At 35.5% G+C, this 19,941-nt stretch overlaps 1 protein-coding gene and 1 long non-coding RNA gene across 11 annotated transcripts in view; both read right to left on the bottom strand.

Moving 5' to 3' along the window:
* Positions 1–1,165: 1,165 nt before the first annotated feature.
* LOC134789507 (uncharacterized) lies at positions 1,166–2,068 on the bottom strand. The gene is made up of 2 exons (XR_010144081.1): positions 1,739–2,068; positions 1,166–1,228 (listed from the first exon to the last, which is right to left on the bottom strand). It is a non-coding gene; the product is annotated as an uncharacterized LOC134789507 (long non-coding RNA).
* A 1,350-nt stretch (positions 2,069–3,418) lies between these two features.
* LOC134789924 (potassium voltage-gated channel subfamily KQT member 4) overlaps positions 3,419–19,941 on the bottom strand; it is a 76,404-nt gene continuing 59,881 nt past the window's right edge. For 4 of the 10 annotated variants that reach the window (XM_063760625.1, XM_063760624.1, XM_063760621.1 and 1 more), the window contains 6 exons: positions 19,015–19,085; positions 15,923–16,050; positions 12,653–12,749; positions 12,271–12,584; positions 11,181–11,287; positions 3,419–6,228 (listed from right to left, as the gene is read on the bottom strand). In XM_063760625.1, the coding sequence (XP_063616695.1) occupies positions 5,963–6,228; positions 11,181–11,287; positions 12,271–12,584; positions 12,653–12,749; positions 15,923–16,050; positions 19,015–19,085 (983 nt within the window). In that variant the 3' untranslated portion in view covers positions 3,419–5,962. Of the gene's footprint in view, positions 6,229–10,496; positions 10,728–11,180; positions 11,288–12,270; positions 12,585–12,652; positions 12,750–15,922; positions 16,051–17,122; positions 17,251–19,014; positions 19,086–19,941 lie in introns of those variants that run through there. The other 6 variants (XM_063760622.1, XM_063760627.1, XM_063760631.1 and 3 more) reach the window with 5 other exon arrangements.

The following is a 19,941-nucleotide window of genomic DNA, read 5'->3' on the forward strand; positions in this document are numbered from 1 at the left end:
AGATGAGAAGTCGGATTTGTCGCTCGACCGATCCGCAATTTGTACTGAGCGAGCAAAATCGATAAATCCAACAATTACATGAGACTAAAATATAATAATTGTGTTTGAATGTAATTAAACGTATGATATGTAAAAAAAAATATTACATGTGAAATGTAACACTTTCTTTTTGTAAATTTGATGTCCCCGACCTCTTTTTATAACAAAAAATCGAGCAAACAGGCATTTTTGTGCAGCAGTGTTCACGCGCGCGTCTGGACTCGGTCTAGTGAAAAATCCAAGTGCAACTAGTTTTATTACCCGCGCTAGATTAGATTGACGCGCTAATCTTGTACCTCGGCAGAGGGGAAATAGTGCGAATGCCGCCTCCCTTCCGTGTTGCTCGAAGAGTATACCTATCTTCCTTCAGTCATGGACAGTATGGCGCCAATGGCGCCATTTTTTTTCACTCTTTTACCATAAACAAGAGTTTAGATATTGTCAGTTCTAAATGCTTATTTGACGGGATTTGTGGTTTACGTCTCATTCTTGGTACCACGTCCATTACGGGGGTATAGGTATTTATGTATCTATACATATTAAGTAAATATACGAAATTATTTAAATAAAGAAGCTACTTAAGACTAGAAAACAAAGTTTCAAATTAATTATTGCAATGACTAAAGTGACTGTAGGTATTGATGTTTTTATTAACAATTATTTATAATTTTGTAACATCTACTGTTCACGACAAAATTGAAAATGTTTACAAGTACGTATAGGAAATTATGTATAAATGTTTCTATAAAATTATTCGTCACATAAAGTTGGTACTTAGAGTTTCTCTAGCACTTCATTTAAAAAACTATTATTACTTAAAATAACTGTACACCGGTAGTAACGTTATTAATCGTAGTCAGTCATCAATTTAAGAGACCTAGGAACCCCTTAAATACAATGATTGCTTACTTACTAAATTGGTGCTTTATAATGGAATCTAGTTAATACCATACTTACTTTACAAATAAAACAATGAGAGCAAATCAGTCTATGTTAAGCATGTTTATTTATAACGCGCATAGGTACTCGTACAAGCTAGCAATATTGGACCGGGCTCAAATTCTGTTCACAGAGTGAATGTTCCCTTGTATTACTAAGACATTATTGCGTATTTAATTTGTATACCTACTGGACTGAAGTTGCCCTATTAATATACAAATATTTATTTCCACCGTGGTTCCCGTACATACTAAGTACTTATTTGCAGTACCTACTGCACTACAAGCTAGGCTTGTGGCTGCTCGGTCACTACAGAGAGCGCTCCGCTCTCGGTCAATCGGTCAAACGAACTAGTTCGGTCTTTTAGTTCCTTTAGTTCAGTTCGGTCTTTGAGAGCTGGGAATGTACGAATCGTTTTTACAGTAGTTTTTTTCTAAATCTTTGGCAACTGAATTACGATTCAACTTGTACGATACTATATGACGGTTAAACATCAAAAAGCTAGACAAAAAAAAAAAAGATTTTTCTTTATACTTTTCGGATTTAGGACTGTTTGTCACTCTTTTATCTCGTTCGCACTCGTGCCAGCGTCATTGTGAACCATTTCGTTCAGTCTATTTTCTGTTTCACTCATGTCAAGCGCTCACCAATCCCACTGAACTAAAGGACCTAAAGACCGATTAAGAGCGTGTAAAAAGATTTAGTGTCTTTCGGTCCTTCATGGGATTTCATTTTTAACAGTTCTTAGTTCATGACCGACACAAGCTTACTACAAGCACTGACTAAATAGGCGAATAGATAAAAACTTAATGGTAGAAGAGTCGATCGCAAAATTTCGAACCGACTTGATACCGCGATGAAATGCAAAATGGTTTCCCATAAAAGTGATGCTAAATTCGAATTTGATAGTCTGCCACAGCGGAACTTGCCGAAAGTACAATAAAAGGCCACTTCCGGTGTGAAAATGGGGGGCTGATTTAACCCATCTGATACCACCATGAAACCAATTCCAGACGGTAGGTATGAACCCTCATTTCAGGAATATATAATTCTGCCAAGGCTTTTCCTGCTGAAACACCTTGACGGACGAGATTATAAGCAAGCTGACCATCGGGTACACTAAATTAACCTATTTGATACCACCATAAAACCAATTCCAGTCGGTAGGTATGAACCCTCATTTCAGGAATATATAATTCTGCCAAGGCTTTTCCTGCTGAAACACCTTGACAGACGAGATTATAAGCAAGCTGACCATCGGGTACACTAAATTAACCTATTTGATACCACCATGAAACCAATTCCAGTCGGTAGGTATGAACCCTCATTTCAGGAATATATAAGTCTGCGAAGGCTTTTCCTGCCGAAACACCTTGACAGACGATATTATGTAAGCAAAAGATAAAAATAACTTTAAGATAAATTTCTTCAAGTAGTAGGTTACATTTGTTGACATGTTTTAAATACACCATAATTAAAAAAAAAAAAATTTAATACCTTTAAAATTATATTTAATGTTACCTAATCGCTTTTTCACGCCGCGCGCGTTTCCCGAAAATGAGGCGCGGAGGGCTGTGTTCAGCGTTGAATAAAATGTATAAACAATGGAGATACAGTTCTGTAAGTATGGAATGTTTTATTGGAAATATCCTCCTCTTTTATAATATTAATTTTGGGTTCTTAAATATTAATACTTTTTGAGATTATGGGGAAATCAAAAATACTTATGCACTTTTTTCCCACTTTTTTTGTTTATAACTTATATATTTTTTGTGCTAAGACACGCTTCGAATACATTTTTCTAGGCATAGTGACGAATCTGATGAAGTATCACGCGTATTTTTAGGATTTTACAATTTCTAGCAACGAAAACTAGTACCAGACACTTGAATGTTCATGTTATTTCAGAATGTTGTTTTAACTAAGAGAGCGTGGGTACCTAATGGTCGATTGTATGGCGGAGGCTAAGGTCGTGTGACTCTAAGTAATTTTGAGTTTCTTCTACGGATGTTAATGATAAGCACAAACAATGTTATATTAAATGATTTTTCGAGTCAAAAAGCGCATTCAAATTTCATTAAATGTTAATCTCACACAGGACATTCCGGTCAGGCATATTTTGTGCAAGTCGAGAATACATAAATTATCAGATATACATGAAACAAATTTCATATTTGAGTATCGTTTGGTACTCGGCTATCTATGGCCATTCGATTACACGAAGTTTGATATAGTAAAGTAAATCAAAGATTTATAAAATACTTTATTGTTCATAAGTGCCTGACTTGTCGCAAACAGTAGTAGGTATCAATATTAACATGGCAATTTGGAACTATCTTTACACAATAAAAAGATAGGTAATTGTAAAGTCTAATTGGAGGCAACAATAGGTCCCATTGTAAATTTTAATGCAGAACTGGCTAGGTCCGTTTTCTTTAGGTAATAATTAGGTAACCTACTATCTACAATTTTGGCTGCAGTGAGTCGAGAAAGATAGGTAATTTGGGTAAGGTTCTAGGGTGTTCTATTTAAGTATACATTATAAACGTTAAAATCTTAATTTAATTATTTTTGAATGACAGGCAAATTTTACCCTGCTTTTATCAAGATGCATCCAAAATTTTAAAAATTGGTTCAAGAATAGGATTGTTAAAGTTGGTGCTGTGTAAATATTATAGGTAAAGAATTCTGCATTGTATTGTATGTATAGTATCGTAAGGAGATGCTGGCTGGTCCTATAGAGATTAGAGAAGTGTAGGTTTTTACTTGACCGACTCTGTCTCTATTTCTATGACAACAAGCTTAATACCAAAATTAGTGTTCTATGTAAGTAGGTTAGTAGATAAGTCAGTTTTCCAAAATGGTTTTTTATATAGTTTCTATTATAGTTATTGATACCGTTACATCAGTCTATTGCGTGTACATTAATTCCTAGGTTGCAATAAGCATTATCTAGGGTCCAAAATTGAAACTAAGTAGGCATCTATGTAGCGAAGGCAAGGAAAAAGTAACGTCAACCGGGGTGAATAGAGACAAAACTTAAAATGTGATTTACCTGACTATTTCTTAAAAAATACCATAATCTATTATTATTTTCAATCGAATGATATAATTGGTGTGAGTATTTTTTAAGAAATTGTCAGGTAAATCATATTTAATGTTTGTCCATATTCACCACAGCCATCCCTATTCACCCCGGTTGACGGTACTTATTTAAAAATAAATTTATTTTTAAAATTGTACAATAAATATTGTAGTTTAAATATTGTTGTACATACGATGGTTGATTTTTGAAAGTTTGTATTGTCATAACCAAGTCTATCTAATTACAAAATAATAATAATTCGATGTTCACTATTCACATTCAAGGTGAAAATGCTTGCATTTATAATGCCATAAATTATTATAATTTAGATTAATTAAGAACTGAGTATTGTCATAATTAAAGTTATTCGTAACTTATTTTTTCTCACAAAGAACGGATTAAATCACAAAAAATCACAATAATGAGCATCGATTGATGGGCTCTACGGTAAATAGGTAAATATATATTGGGACTTTGTGGGGTTTTAAATGATATTTTACTTTACGTATTTCCCGATATCCCAATATTTAGACACCAAGTGGGATATGTCAGAATATGGCTATTTTTTTAAGGAATTATTTTGCGTTGTGTTGCGGTCATAGGTATTAGGTAATGCAAAAAATATTAGGTATAAAAATTAATTCTGAATATTGCCTGCCACTCCCAATAGGTGACACATGCCTTCTTCTAGCTCTACTATTAAGTATATTAATTCAAATCATTTCACAAACTGATTAAATTTGCCATATCATTTTTTCATTAGTACTTACAATCGGAAGTAGGTACGATCGTTAGTAAATTTTACTGTATTGGTACTCCATTTGCCTTATTTTTAATTTATTTACAACTTATGACTACTATATTCAATAAAATTAAAAGCTAAGCTTTCACTCAACTTATTGATAAAATTCTGTAAAATGTCTTATTCTCTTAACCTTAATATAATTATTAATTATTTTTAAAAGCAATAGGAAACAAAGAAATTAAGCGTATTTTTTACCTACTTGTGCTCGTTCTTATTTACAATTTAATGAAGAAACGAGTGTAATTGATAAGTTCATGCTACAATCGACGAGGCTTAGGCCATGGTGGCCATAGCACAACTGTACTCCAATTAGGTATTTACACGACACAAGTATCGTAACTTGGGGCCTAGGAAAGATAGCATAATCCTTCGCTTAAAACGAAACAAAACTCTAAGATAAACGTAAATAACGTATAGATATTATAGCGTTACGTTTGTATTCTGCAAACGATTGTCATCTTTGCTAGGCCCCCAGGGTGCCTAGCCAAGGGCGAAATCGCTTGCGCTACGACAACGAAACGCTTTGTGTCTCTCGTCTCTCTATAACTCTCCCAAATTACTATTAGTGCGACAGTTGCGTTTCGTTCGCTACGGGACGCAAACGATTGGCATGTTGGCTAAGACCCCCTGATGTATAAAACACATAGTTCTTATTGACCGGCAGGAAACAGATCAGGATGACCATCAGTAGATTATTGCAGGAAAGTGTCGTAAGGCATCGACGGTAGGTACCTACTAAATAGGCTTGCAACATTTTATCCCCTTTCTGTTTGCGCCTTTGAACCTATTGCATGACAAATCTGAATAATTACTCGTTGTATATATTGATTATTGTTTCAATAGTCACTCTTTGATTGTTTCAACCATTTACTACTCAATCACACTAGGTTATGCAAATAAGCATAATATGATTGCTGTTTTGAGTTAAATAAGCACCTATTGTCAACAAGGTTTTGTGTACACTTGGACAGTTTTAGCGACATAATAAATTGTGGAACATCATCATCAAACATTCTGTGAACGATACGAATTAAACGGGATATTAGTCGGGAGTGTATTCAAGAGAGAGGACCGTTGCACCGTTTGGAGGAAGTTCAAACGTCGGGCCGCAAGAGGTGAAGGTCGACAGCGACGTCGCGCCGCTGCGTGCGCACGATCCGCGGCGCGTGCGGCGCGTTCGTGGCGTGCGCCGCGCCTAGCAACGCCGCGTCCTCCGCCAGCGAGTCGCCCGAGCCGTAGCCGCGCTCTTCTCCGCCCTCGCCCTCCGCCTCGCCCTCGCACCACGACGCCGACCCCGAGCTGCCGGAGGCCCCGGCCTCCGCTTCAGTCTCTACCTCTACTGAGCAGCTCGCGCATACTTCTGCAATTACACAGTACTCTTATTAGATTACATACAGTCATGCAACAATTGATTTATAAATAGGACTCGTAGCGTAGATGGGCGCCTTGCCAAATAAGTTTGTACCGGAAGCTCGCAAACTCGGAATGGAATGGCCTGATATATTTAATAACCTTGAACATTATGAAGTAACATCGGATTTAGGATGGAGAAATGTAATTAATTATTATAAGAAATAACTCATAGAAAGAACTGTGTATATCTATGAACCATAGAGAAATAACTTAAGTTTAACTAGAGAGCTCGCTTCATACATCAGTTTCCTTAGGTACTTAATATTTAAGTTGTATAGAAGGTATGGTAAAACGTATTACATATTAAAAGTTCAAAATTCGCTTGATACTTATTAAGCTTTAATCTTATTACAAATAAGTTTTCGCAAAACGCACTTCAAATTTATTACCTATAAATGGCTTTTATCTATGTATGGAGTGAGCACTCTAAGTTTACTTATTTGTCTATTATGGAACGAAGTTTCGTTAGGTAGTGTTGTTGGGTTAAGCTAGGTACCTATATATTGAAATTGTATAATTTCAAAACGTCGAATAACATAATGTCGAAATGAATACGTCGAAAAATAAAGTAAGGTATTCGTCCTGGTAGTGTTTGACAGCCTAATTTTATTGGGATACCTAGTAATATAAAGACACGTCAAGATTGTTTACCATTTTTCTAATGCTAAAAAAACGAGGTAAAGTGAAATGGGTTAGCGGGTTGGGTTAGATGCTGGCAGTATTTTCCAGCTGTATTGCAATACCAATGCCTTAAGCCAGGAAGCTGCCAGCTCTGTACGTTCACCGGCAGCGACCACGTCAATAAAATTAGGTTCAATTTCAACATCAATTAGAGAGACTCGAGACACAAAATTAGCACTCAAAAAAATAAGTATGGAACATTGTTAGCTTGCTGTACATATAACTATTTTTTCCTGTTTTAGGTTCCAAACTATAATCGTGTTATGTAAAATAAATAAAATGCTATTCTGGCACTCGTCGGCCGCTAGAAAGGCACGTTCGTTACGCTGGTAAGTTTAGAAATATACACAATTTTTGGTTCACGGTAGGATCGCCGTAAGAGCGGTTTCATATTGTCCGATCCAATATTGTATGTAGGATCACTAGGATCCTACATCCACAATGTCGGGCCGCCGGGTGTCACAACGTCATCCCCGCATACGCACACAAACAAAAATTATCGGTCCGACAGCTGACAGTGCGTGAAATTATCGGAAGTGCTAATTCGATATCGGATGTCGGGTGGCCTCTATTGGAAGGGAAAGACAGATGTTAGAGAGTGCCCTGTGGCATGAAGTACGCCTGTTTTGGGTTAACATTCCTTTTTTGCCATGCAGAATTCTTAAATGAATAAATAAATACAGAAAAAAACATATCTTTTACATTTTACTACATTTTTTTACATTTTATCCGATATCGGATCGGACAATGAAAAAACGCTGTAAGGAAAAGAGTGTTGATTAGGTTTCCTTGCGAGTATACACTCACACTCTCACAGGCACTATTGTGATGCTGTTAAGCAATAATATGTCAACCGACATTAATTTTGCAATAAGATATCAACTCAAAATATATTTTGCAATAAAATGTCAACTTTAAGCGTCAACTTAAAGTTGACATTTTATTGCAAAATGAATGTGGTTTGACACATTTTTGCTAAGCACCATTATTTTTAATTTTTTTTTATTTGATGATATATGTATATTACACCCATGATTCACACATGTTGTTGTTCGACGTTTTAAGATGATACTTTTTAATATCTAACCGCGGAAATCTAGGTACTTCAGTACTTATACGTTGAATCAGTTAAATGTGATATCTTCAAGGTTGCCAGCCTAATTAATTAAATTTGAAACGTAGTAAAAATGCAAGTAATTGCCAACCTTTCCCTTTTTGGTGCATTCATGCGTGTTGGTGACTGTATGAATTGCGCCTTCTATGGGCAATTTTATGCAAATGCATTTTGAATTTCTTGATATTTAATGTTATGTGTATGTGATTAATACTTACATTTACAGTTTATTTGACATGTATAAACATGAGGCGAGAAACCATTATTAAACTGCGCAGCACTCCGTAGCACATACGCATAATATCTAAAGACGCAACGCATACAAACCGAACAAAAGTCGGTATATAGATACTTTTGCCATATTTGACTATTTGTATGTATTGTATCATCAATTCATCATCCTCATCATCATCGTATATATTGTCTATAAGATTACTTTTGATGTAGGCATATAGGTGCTTTGGAAGGGCCGAGCAGTTAAAAAATGGTTTATCTCTACCAGATACATCCGCAGAGTGCAATTATTTTCGGAAGATAAGTATTTTGTGGCAGATGGCTTTTGTTCCGTGTTTACTCTAATACAAATAACAAAGTTTTTGTCACAACTACTTAGGTACATTGCGACGATTGTCCTTTCCTTCCTCCGAACAACTATATCGGAGATAATAATTCTTACAATGTAATGCATCTCTATTTATTTAGATATCATATGAGAAGTCTCTTCTCCAAATCCTTTCGTTTAATATATCTAATTATTGTCATTCCTAAAAGCCCTTTCGCTTGCAATTACGAATAACTACCTATACGAGTATGTAAAATGCTTCTACTTAATTAAAAGTTTACGAATAAATAAACCGAAACCTTAGTAGACTTCTCAAAATAATTGCACTTACTGTTATTAAATTATGTAATTCAGATAAAATTTCAACTTCAAGAATTTGTCAAATTCATGCTTTTATTAGATAGATACATATGATAGGTACCCAACAATTCGCAATTAATGTGTATCAACTGTCAACTGTACAGGACGAAATGAACTACCGGGGCATGTAAGGGGAAAAAGTTTAAGAGAAACTTTCTATTATTATAGAATGTAATTGACATGTAAACCAAAACCTAAATATGCACTCAATTAAGTTCATCCGCTCTCCCTCTCCCTGTAAATAAACATACTTACGTGCAAAGTTTATTTTTTATTTTTATATGTTTCACATAATCTAGCTAGTCCAAAAACATACACTCTGTATTTATTTTATTTATTTATTTATTTAGGTTTGCCAACAGGTGCAATACAAAAAAATACTTATAAAAGACAAGTTATAAAATAAGATTGCTTGAGTATTCACCCAATTACGGGCAAACATATGTTGCTTACCTATGTTTTTTTACCCTATCCTAAGAAGTCAAATGATCTACATACGTATCTAAAATATTTAAATTAATTTTCCTTTCATGTCCTGTTCGTTTTCTCACCCTGTATAGTAAACACTGTATAGGTAGTAATTATAGCTATAATAGATGCGGCACTAACAATGAGACTCAAAACTAATTGAAAGTATCTTTCATTAAACAGGGCGGCAACATAAAATGCGAATAGGACATTCAACTTTTAACGCGAAAAGCAGCAGAAATGTTACAGGTATCAGTGAAATAACAAATATACTCCATTTTCTCTTAAATGTCTTCATGATTGGTGCCGTTGCCATATACCTAAAATGCACGGATGAAATAATATCTCAATATTATTCGCATTCGTGAATTTACTAACGAGCTGAACTTCGTCGGCTCCACACACACAATTCCGCAAGTTTCAAATACCTACGTCGATTATGTACATTATACATGTTTATGCTTTCCAGGGTTTCTAAGTTCTAAACTCTACATTACACAACATGCTGATTATAAAGGGTAATTGCGGGTGACAGGAAGATTAAACAATACAACAAATGTTACGATATTGAATCTCAGTGGCTCGACACTGAACGCAAACATTAAACGAATAAAAAGTATAAGTAGTTTATAATATGTTACCTCTTTTAAATAATTGTTATAAAATAGGTTCATTATGTACGAGTATTTGGCAAAGTTGCCAGGTCTTACCTTTTGCTCCAATGCAAAATTGCAATTAATTATTAACTGATATAATATTTTTAATCGAGTTCCAAAAAATAACTTCGAACTTGGTAATCAAATTAAGCGATTCCATTGTTGTTACTTGAAAGCTTGATGCCTCCGTATGGCTTGGAGGAAGTCGATTAAAACTTGTTTTTAGTTTCTACAAATCATCAGGTAATATGTAGGATGAAGAAATAAGAGACAATGGAATAATATTACACAGGGATCTATAAAAGACAGAAGATATTTTCGGAAATAATAACGAAAAATAATATATGTATAAATTACGAAACCAGGGTACAACACCTTTATTAGGTACATTCAAGAGCGGGAAACATGTGAGGGTACAAGGTACAGGGCACGGGGCGGAGGGACACTATCATACACATTCCACATCGAAAGGGAAAGGCTCAGGACTCACGCAGCCGGCGGTGGCCGAATACAATGGGGCTCTCCCAAGTTGTCGGTCAGAGAGAGGTCGATGACGAATAGTCTTCATAAGATGCTGCAATTTTGTAAGATTCGCATATTTATACCTATGGCAACGATGTTTAATTGGTTAATTAAGGAAATCGTACACTACAGCAAGTCTACAATAAAATGACTTGCGACAGATAGGCCTATCTACAAAATGTTATGAAATATGTATTGTTAAAAGCATGATACAAAGTTATTACAGAATGCCTATTACTGTATGTTGTTAATACATAAAAGTACAAGCGTCGACAGTGCAACTGTACGTGTCGTGTCAACGACTGACTGTGGATAACGTAATTAATGACAACACGTCAGCTGTATCTGATAAAGCGTGTCTTTGGTGGCATACAAACCGTTCGATAAACTCGTGTCAAATAGGTGACCGTGCATGTTTAAATAGGTTACCGTTATTGTAACCTTCATATACAGAAGTTAAGTGTAAAGCTCCGCTGGCCGAAACATACAGAAATTGGCAGATGTGAAGATATAGTATCGTAAACGGTGAGACTTACCCGAGCTGTCGGTGACGAGCCGTGGCGGGGTGTCCTCGCGGTCCGTCGGCACTACGATAACTACCTCGTCATCTCGCGGAGATCCTCCATTTCGATTTGAAGATGTCCTTGAAATGAAGATTATTGATAACATCTAATGAATTAAGGTTTATAAAAAAGACTAAATAATGTCCCTATTGTCCAAGGTACGAGTATATATAATTGAATACAAGGGGTTGGGGCGAAATCCGGAGAAATAATACTTTTTTTTAAACTGCACGTGCATAAAACATGTATGTATAAAAATAACTTGTAATTATGCTAACCATGTTAGGTTAGGTTATTGACGATAGGCGTATTCTGATTGTAATAACAGGTTATGAAATTGATCTGGATTTGTTATGGCTCTGATCTGCCAATGTCAAAAGTGACATTTCTTCAACCAAGAACGCGACTTTTGACACTAACACACCATATCCGTAGCAAATCCAGATCAAATTCGTAACCTGTAATTACAATTAGAATATACGCTTCCGGAATGCGTAGATAGCCTTTCCGAATCGTTTTATTAGAGAGTATGGGATCGGAAATATTTGGGGCGCGGTATGTATGTTGCGGCGATCAGGAAATACTCGTGGAAATAGTCAAGCGGGTCGTTTCCGATATGGAGTAAGCACATCACTTTATGTCAATTTAGTAGCTCTCACAATTTTATTTCTCTCTATAATATTTACTCGTGAGAAAATGACGAATTCAGTTGTGATTTCTTGGAAATTTTTAATCGTCACTTGATAATAATAATTAATTTAAAGGCAGTTCATTAATTATCTTATTATTTTGCATTGCGTTTAATTCATAAATAATGCGTATTCATGCATGAAAGTTTCGTTTTTGTTATCGTTTGATGAGTTTACCTTTTTTTTTAATACTTTCTTAAAATCTTTTCTTACCTCTGACTCACTTGACAAATCCCAACATATGTATACGCGTTGCTTTTGTTACACTGTGGGAACACACAGCTTGCTACGAGCTACGTCGTAGCTTCTATGCTGTAGCAGTGTAAAAATGTCAGACAACGATTCAAATTTAAATGGGTGCACAGCACACTTACCTGACTATAACTTTTTTCCTCATGAATCTAGTTCCTAGATCAGAATAGCCCCTGTTCATGGGGCGCTTGTGCGGTACGCGCGCGGCCGCCGCGGGCGCCGGCTCGAAGGTTCGCGATACGGGCGAGTTGGGCTCCGAACACTGCTTGTCGGAGAGCGCGGGGCGCGTGCGCAGGGCCAGCGTACTCTCGCTCGCTCCGCCCTCCCCACCGCCCTCCCCGCCGCCGGTTCTTGAACTACCTATTCTTCTCGAGGACCTTCTGTCCTCTTCATACAATTCTAACAAATGATCCAACTTACTTTCTATATCATCTACCTGAAATAAAATATTTATAAGTAACGGTTCACTAATTGAAATAATAACAATAAACAACAATTACTTACTTGTCTTTCAATTTTAACTACTCTGGAAGCTAGGCTGATTTTGGATGCGTAGACGTCTTTCGCTTTAGATCCTTGCTTGCCAAGTATTTGGTCTAATCTGAAGGTAATTAAAATATAGTGTAAATTATGTTGCGTGTTTATTGTTTATAAATTGGTTTAATTTTATATGCATGAAAGAATATAAAATAAAATATGTACATTACATATCGTTAACAAATAGCTAAAAATAACTACGAATCACAAATATTTATTTTCTTAATTGAGTGATTATCAAAATAACAATGCATTATTTAAAAGCTGAAATATAATCAGGGGGGTTATAGCCTATAGGTGCTAGTCATCACACTATCTCTACGGGATTGATCAGTGTAAAAAATAATACTGATATAATATTCTGATAATACTACACTGGTAGTTCATATAGCATTAAAAGTTATGTAAGGTCTCCTTTTTTCCGAAGCTATAATATGGAGCGTTCTGTGACTTCTGTGAAAGAGTTTCTGTTTTATTAAGGGAATATATATTCGAAGTTTTAATTTATATAATTTTAAATTAACTTGATGATCACCCAATCAATCTGACAACGTACCTGCGTAACTACTGGTCTGATTAGAAACATGAAACATATACCTGATGCAAATATGGAACAAACAGAAGTCGCTTTAGGCGGTTACGCAATTACCCTGTCGTTAAAAATACTATAATAACTTCTAGGTTGTAATATATTTCACAGAGATACGCATTATTTGTTAGTCAGTGATTCTATCATTTGGAAAATGCGGAATTTTCTATTGTAACTAGAAATAAACATCTTACACCTACAGTTGTTGAACGGCATGGACCGGGAGTGCGACCGAGCGGTTATTATTATTATGCAGTACATTGCAGTTTTAGTATGAATACGTATAAAATACGTGTCCGATCCAACATATGGTCCGTGGTTTCTTCGTTATTCACTCAATAATGTTAAATTTTGCTTAGATCGCGCTGGTAATACTAATGAATGACATTGTCATCTATATATTCAACTTCTTATAGGTTGTAAGCGCGGCGCGCTCATTCTTTCTTTCGTGGGTTGTAACTTGTAACCCAGCAACGTCATAATCATAACTCATTACTTTACAAAATATTTTTTTTTTTACAATACATAGTCTTTAGAAACATGCGATTCGCATGAAAAGGTAGAATCACCCACTATTGGTTTAAAAACAGCACAAGGGATTTATTTTTAAATTATTTGATTAATACTGCCACGCATAACACCCGTAGGTGACATTAAAAAAATAAATTGATTTACCGAAATTTTACGCAATGAATTCCAAAATAAAACAGATTTTAAAATGTCGCTTACGGTTTTTATGTGCGGTGGGGCAATATAGTTAATAATCAGGTTGATGATCTCATTTGTTTTTCTATGACTAAATATATGGGTGCATAAAGCTCGCGCATTACTAACACTCCATTGAAATGGCTGCTATATTTGCCCCGATTAGCGAATCTTCCGAATAATTAAGATTAAGAAAGCACAGTTATTTGGCTCTTCCAGTCTCTGAGTGACCATACTCTGGTGTTAAAGCAATAAATACATGCTTTTTAGGACACCAACTAAACATTTGATATCTATTTAAAACTGAGAATTCGCTGTTTTCTTTTTATAATTCTAGGCTGGTCAGTAGGTAATTAGGTAACAAGTATTCAGTTGGTGAAGTCGAAGCCAGATAGCATACGGATAGAGTTGAATTCACAGACATGAAAATGTTAAAGAAAGTTAAAATCACATATTTTTCGTCATGCATTGGTGTTAGTGCAAAGGTTAATAAACAGCGTACGCTTACAAATGCAGCCTCTATAAGAAGTTAATGCAGTGAGTTGGATGCTGTGCAAAGCAGTTTCTGCAGTCAATATTCGAAGTAAGAAGATGGATTATAAACACCAAGCGATGAAAATGAAGTGCATGAAACCTCCTAGCTTCCCGAAATTACTAATGGCTGGGAAAATGGGACAACTTAAAGAGGTAGTTTATTTTATAAGTACTTATACTTATATCTATTTTATAAGACTATAAAAAACTACTTAATACGTAACTAGTTGTTTGCTTGCAGTACTCGGATAATACATATATCGACTTAATGAGTAGGCATCGTAATATTATTTGTTACATTATGGCATCGAGATCAGTTCCACATAATAAAACCGAAAATAGTTTTGTATTGATAATAATAATAAGACCGCTAAAGCTTAACGTTTACGGAAGAAAACCACTGATATAAAAGTAGCAAATACTTTATCAGTACACAGGTCTTCCATCTGTAGCTCATGTAGCTGCAGACCATTCGGGTGAAATGTTACCGCTACATTAGCTTTTGTACGAAACTTCAGGAAGGCACTTATCGCTTTAATTTTTAATATTTTCTACTTAGTCTTAAAATTGATGCGAATTTTTAGTTTGGAATTGCCAAATGGTCTAAGAATGTCATATACATTTTCCTAGTATGTGAATTTATAAGGAGTAATTGTTAAAACCAGATAATCTGTTAATGCAAAATCGATTGCTCGTTCGTCGTTGGTATATAAGCTACTGTTCAATAGAAGGCAAAGTAAGCTAATCATTCGCGTGGGGGGACGCCAGCTTGCCAAAGACACGAAAAGTTATGGTATTTGCAGCCCACATGTGTCAGGGATCGTAAAACTGTTTATTTTACTATTTTATAGTCTTTTTACTTCCTAATTTATTAAATCGTAAAGTTAAGATAATTCAATTGCGTTTTACTTAGCTATTATTGTACTAAGATAATTGATTATTATGATTATATTTTGAACTTTTACTGCCTACTTATACATTTGGTATACAAATAGGTAATTAACATTTAAAAATCAACCTACACACAGAAATACACATCTACCTACTCTAACTACTAATACTGTAAAGTATTTTATTTAAATATTGAATATATGTCAGTTTGCCAGTTACCAGTTAGTGCCACCATGCTACAGTTAATGAATGCTCGCGAATACAGAAATGAAAATGTTGTTAATTTTTATTTGCTTGTGGTTATCTAAAATGTTAGTGTGTAACATCGAATGATGTAACGGTGGCAATTGGCAATGACTGCAAATGAGTGAAGCATCCCCGTCGGTGGATCGACGGGCGGCGGGGCAGCGGGCGCGCGTGAAGTTGATGGATGGCACAGCAATGAGTGCAGCAGCTGCAACCCTACTCGTAGCGGAGCGCCCGCGGCCCCGCGGCGGCGCCCGGCCCTCTCGCCTCACCTGTACTGCAGGTTCTTTGTGCGGTTTAGAAGGTCGGCGTGCCCTGAAGAGTACTGTTCTATCACATCTTTCACGTCGTACGGTTTCAACGCTTCTCTAAATCTCTTGCGAGCGACAAAATACTTGAGCTACACGGAAACAAAACATTTGGTTCTCTAAAATTGGAAAGTAATACACTATATATCACTGTATTTAGCATCTGTTATGTTATAGCAGGTAGGATACACAGATACACAGACAGAGCTTATATAGAAATATGTGGAAATGTCGTCTGTACTTAAAATGAATATGCAAATATCGCATTTACTAGTTTCAGATAGATTTGAATATTCATTTGCCTCGATAATGCCAGATGTCACTAAAGTACGTAGAACCTACAAACTTATGATTGTGGAAGAAATATTTAGTTTAGTTGTAAGTAGCTAAGACAAGTAGTCATCTTGCATTGTCAAATAAATATTAATTTTCCCAGATGTTAAAATTGCGCAAGGATTCGCTTTCTCCTGTATTTACTCGTATTTATTTATTTAAAGGAATATGTCTATTAATATGTTGAACATTTATGTAATCCGTTCGAATGTAAGTAAGTAAAATGCAAGAAATATAAATGTCCACCTAGGTAAATATTTTATTCCATCTGCCTCTTCGTGTAAGACTAAGTACTTAACGGCACAATGAAGATGGTGTAGAAGAATTTGCGTAAAATATAGAAGATATGTAAAACATGTTTAATAAATGCTTCAAGTAGGTACGTGTTTTGCAAGTTTGTGCAATGAATCAAAGTAAACATTGTAAAAGTACCTACCTATCAATCTACAGTTAGATTCCCACATTATCAAAGATGTTGATTGAACCAGGGAGTAAGTCGTATTGAAGCTCATGATTGACTATGACTAGTCGCCATCACTAATCCAACGAGGGCGGCGTTACACAGTGAAGTTGCGCCATGCGGTCATGGGGTATTTACGTCCAGGTGATGAATATTATGTATAAGAACATTATTATGCACATACTATGCAAGAACATTTGCACATATACTAGCTACAATAGGATTATTAGGTTAAAGGCCAAATTCCACTACAAAAATCACATTACAAGACAAATTAGGTACAGTCTAGACGAGAGGAAGATACAGAATGTAGTAGATAGTAAACGGTGAAGTGCAAGGCGTACGAGCGTACGCGTGAGCGGACGGGCTACCTAGTCTGGACGTTTTTCACTCGGCCCAGCAGGTCCACGTGGCCCGCGGAATACTGTTCGATTACGTCCTTTACGTCGTACGGCTTTAGGGCTTCTTTAAACTTACGCCGTGCCACAAAATACTTCATCTGTCAGAATTTTACAACATATGTACATATAAAGTAAGTACGAAATAACAAACAAAACTGTAGCGATATACACAGATAACATTTCAACATGTGTATTGTGTATTTAACTTCGTCTATTAGATTTTTCCTAACAACCTTAAGATACTGTTCCTCGCTCAGTTTATTACGCATGTAAAATAATTATCATGTCCTTGTGGGCGAAATAGGCGATTGGCTTGTCGTTGATAATTCGGCATTCGGCCATACGGTCTCTTTGGTTTGTTTTTTCTTAATATATCTACATCTATATTGTATATAAATTACACAATAATAAAATTGTTTTCAAAATTACACGTTAAAAAAAAACTTAAGCGTTTATACCTCGCCTCCAAAATGAGACTAGGTATCATTATCTCATGACAAGAAAAACAAACAAAAGAAAGAAACCAAACAGCAATATAAGAGAAATGTATAGTTATTTCCTCACGACTTTTACTGCCAAATCGGGAAACCAACAAGTCCCGTGATGGAGGAGGAGGGAAGTTTTATTGTTTGCGCTTCCAAGACCGTGTGAACGAACAGCCTCATAATAAATGTATCTGTGGGCCACTGAGCCTGGAGACGCTCCGTTCCCGAGGGTTTACTCATTATATTTTCCTACAAGCGTATATGTGAGTGAATTTTACCTATATAAGGTGCTGCTTTATTAGTTGCTCATATATTAACAGATGATACTTTACTTTAAAACAATTAACTCTAAATAGAAATTGAGAATATTCTATTATTATTTATTTTAATTTACCGAACAAAAAATTAAATTTCATTATGGTTCGGTGAGAAAACTGCAAAAGGTTATTAGGATGCAGTGGCTAGACAGTTAAGTGAGGTAAAAGTGGTACTAGAATCTGTTCAATGGGTTCACATTTAATAATCACATTAACAGGGTGTTTTATGTAGCAAATTTGTTTTTCAGTTTTCTCCAAAAAAACATCATAAAAGCTATAATGTTTCATACTTAAATATACTCCAGGAACTGAGTACTATCAGCTGCATACATATCTGCAACTAATAAAGTAGCACCTTATACAATTGTATGCCCAGCTTATCTCTTTATTGAATCGGATCGACATATTTGTTAATTTGAGGAGTGATACATAATAGAAAATTATTTTCGCGGTAAGCATCGTGTGACGTCTTCGCTAACATTTCGTGCCCGCGGGGGTCGCCCGGGATAATTTATCATCCAACATGGTAATTTAATTCACCCTCGGAAAAGGTTCGCCTCCGACAAATCCGTGCCACTGTGTGCTAATTGTATGTTATGTGATGTTCTTGTATCGAATTCAGAGAGACTTATTTCGTTTGTGTTATTGTCTTAGTTAGTTAGTTATTTGAAATCTTCTTATTTGTTAGCATGACGTTGTTAATTAAGAGATAAATATTTAGATTGCTAACAATTAAAAGTAAGCGAATTTTGAGTACCTATTTATCATATTTTGCATAGTTAGTACCCAATTATTTGCATTGTATAGACCCGTAAGTAGTGCATGTTACTATTGTTTTAGATATATGTTGTAAATACATAAAATACTAAGAATGTACAACTAATTACATTTGTAAAAACGTGTACCTAAAGTTATGTTAGTACTTATGTGTATCAAATACGCGGCAGTAAATTTAGTTCTACTATAAAACGTATGTTACTTATTCAAGATTAGTAGATGCAATAGATAATTGTTATTCTACAAAATACATACAGTTAAAATAGATATCAAGTGTACATACCTTTCTTATGAATCGAATGGCCGACTTGTGGCGCGGCGTGAGGTTCACGCAGCGGGGCTCCTCATCCTCGTCTGTACCAAAATAGTTAGTCTTCAGTCATGGGTTCGCAGGCAGAGAACATTGTTACCAGATATTGTTTGGACAGGTGCGCATTCTCACTGGATGAAGCTGCGGGCGATTTTGTTACAAGAGTTGAAGGGCGCAATTTCTCATTGTTTTCACAGCTCGTGTCATTGCGTACTTGCAACATATTGCTCGCTATTACAAATTATGCCATATGTTCAATTATAGTTAGTTTCGAGTTATGCATTCATGTAAGTATTATCTTATCAAACTAAAAAAATATAGGAGTTCGTTGAAATCGTCACTTGTTTACAAAAGCCGTATGATCGCCATGTGACGAGCTGTAATAAATAAAAAGTCAAGTCCATAGGTATTATAGCCTTCGGCTGATTGGCTCACGTTCAACATAAAATGCGTTACATCTACAATGTTATTACGTTTCATTACGTGTTGTGTCTTCACTGACGTAATTATGATAATAATGACGTAAACCTAAATTAATTTGGTTGAATAATAATTGCATAGATACTTACACGGTGTTTTTTTAAATCCGTTTATTTTAAGGGTGCATTCCTGAGCTTAAATTATGTAAGTTTCTCAAAGAAACCGGTATTTTAATGAGCTCCATTTTGGAGACAATCAATTATGTATTTTTGTCTGATAAGGCCCCTACGGGCATGTACACTTGCCTTAGGGCGTTACATATTGATTAGTGTTTAGTATGAGTTTATACATTTGCTACTAACCGCAAGTAGGTACTATCTCGGACGATTAATATTATATCCGTGTTACAACAACGCTATTAATTACTTTATACGAAAAAAAATTAACTACCTATGCCATTTAGTTTCTTTGAATGTACTT

This window comes from Cydia splendana, chromosome 4 (assembly GCF_910591565.1).
Source record: "Cydia splendana chromosome 4, ilCydSple1.2, whole genome shotgun sequence".
Lineage (NCBI taxonomy): Eukaryota > Metazoa > Arthropoda > Insecta > Lepidoptera > Tortricidae > Cydia > Cydia splendana.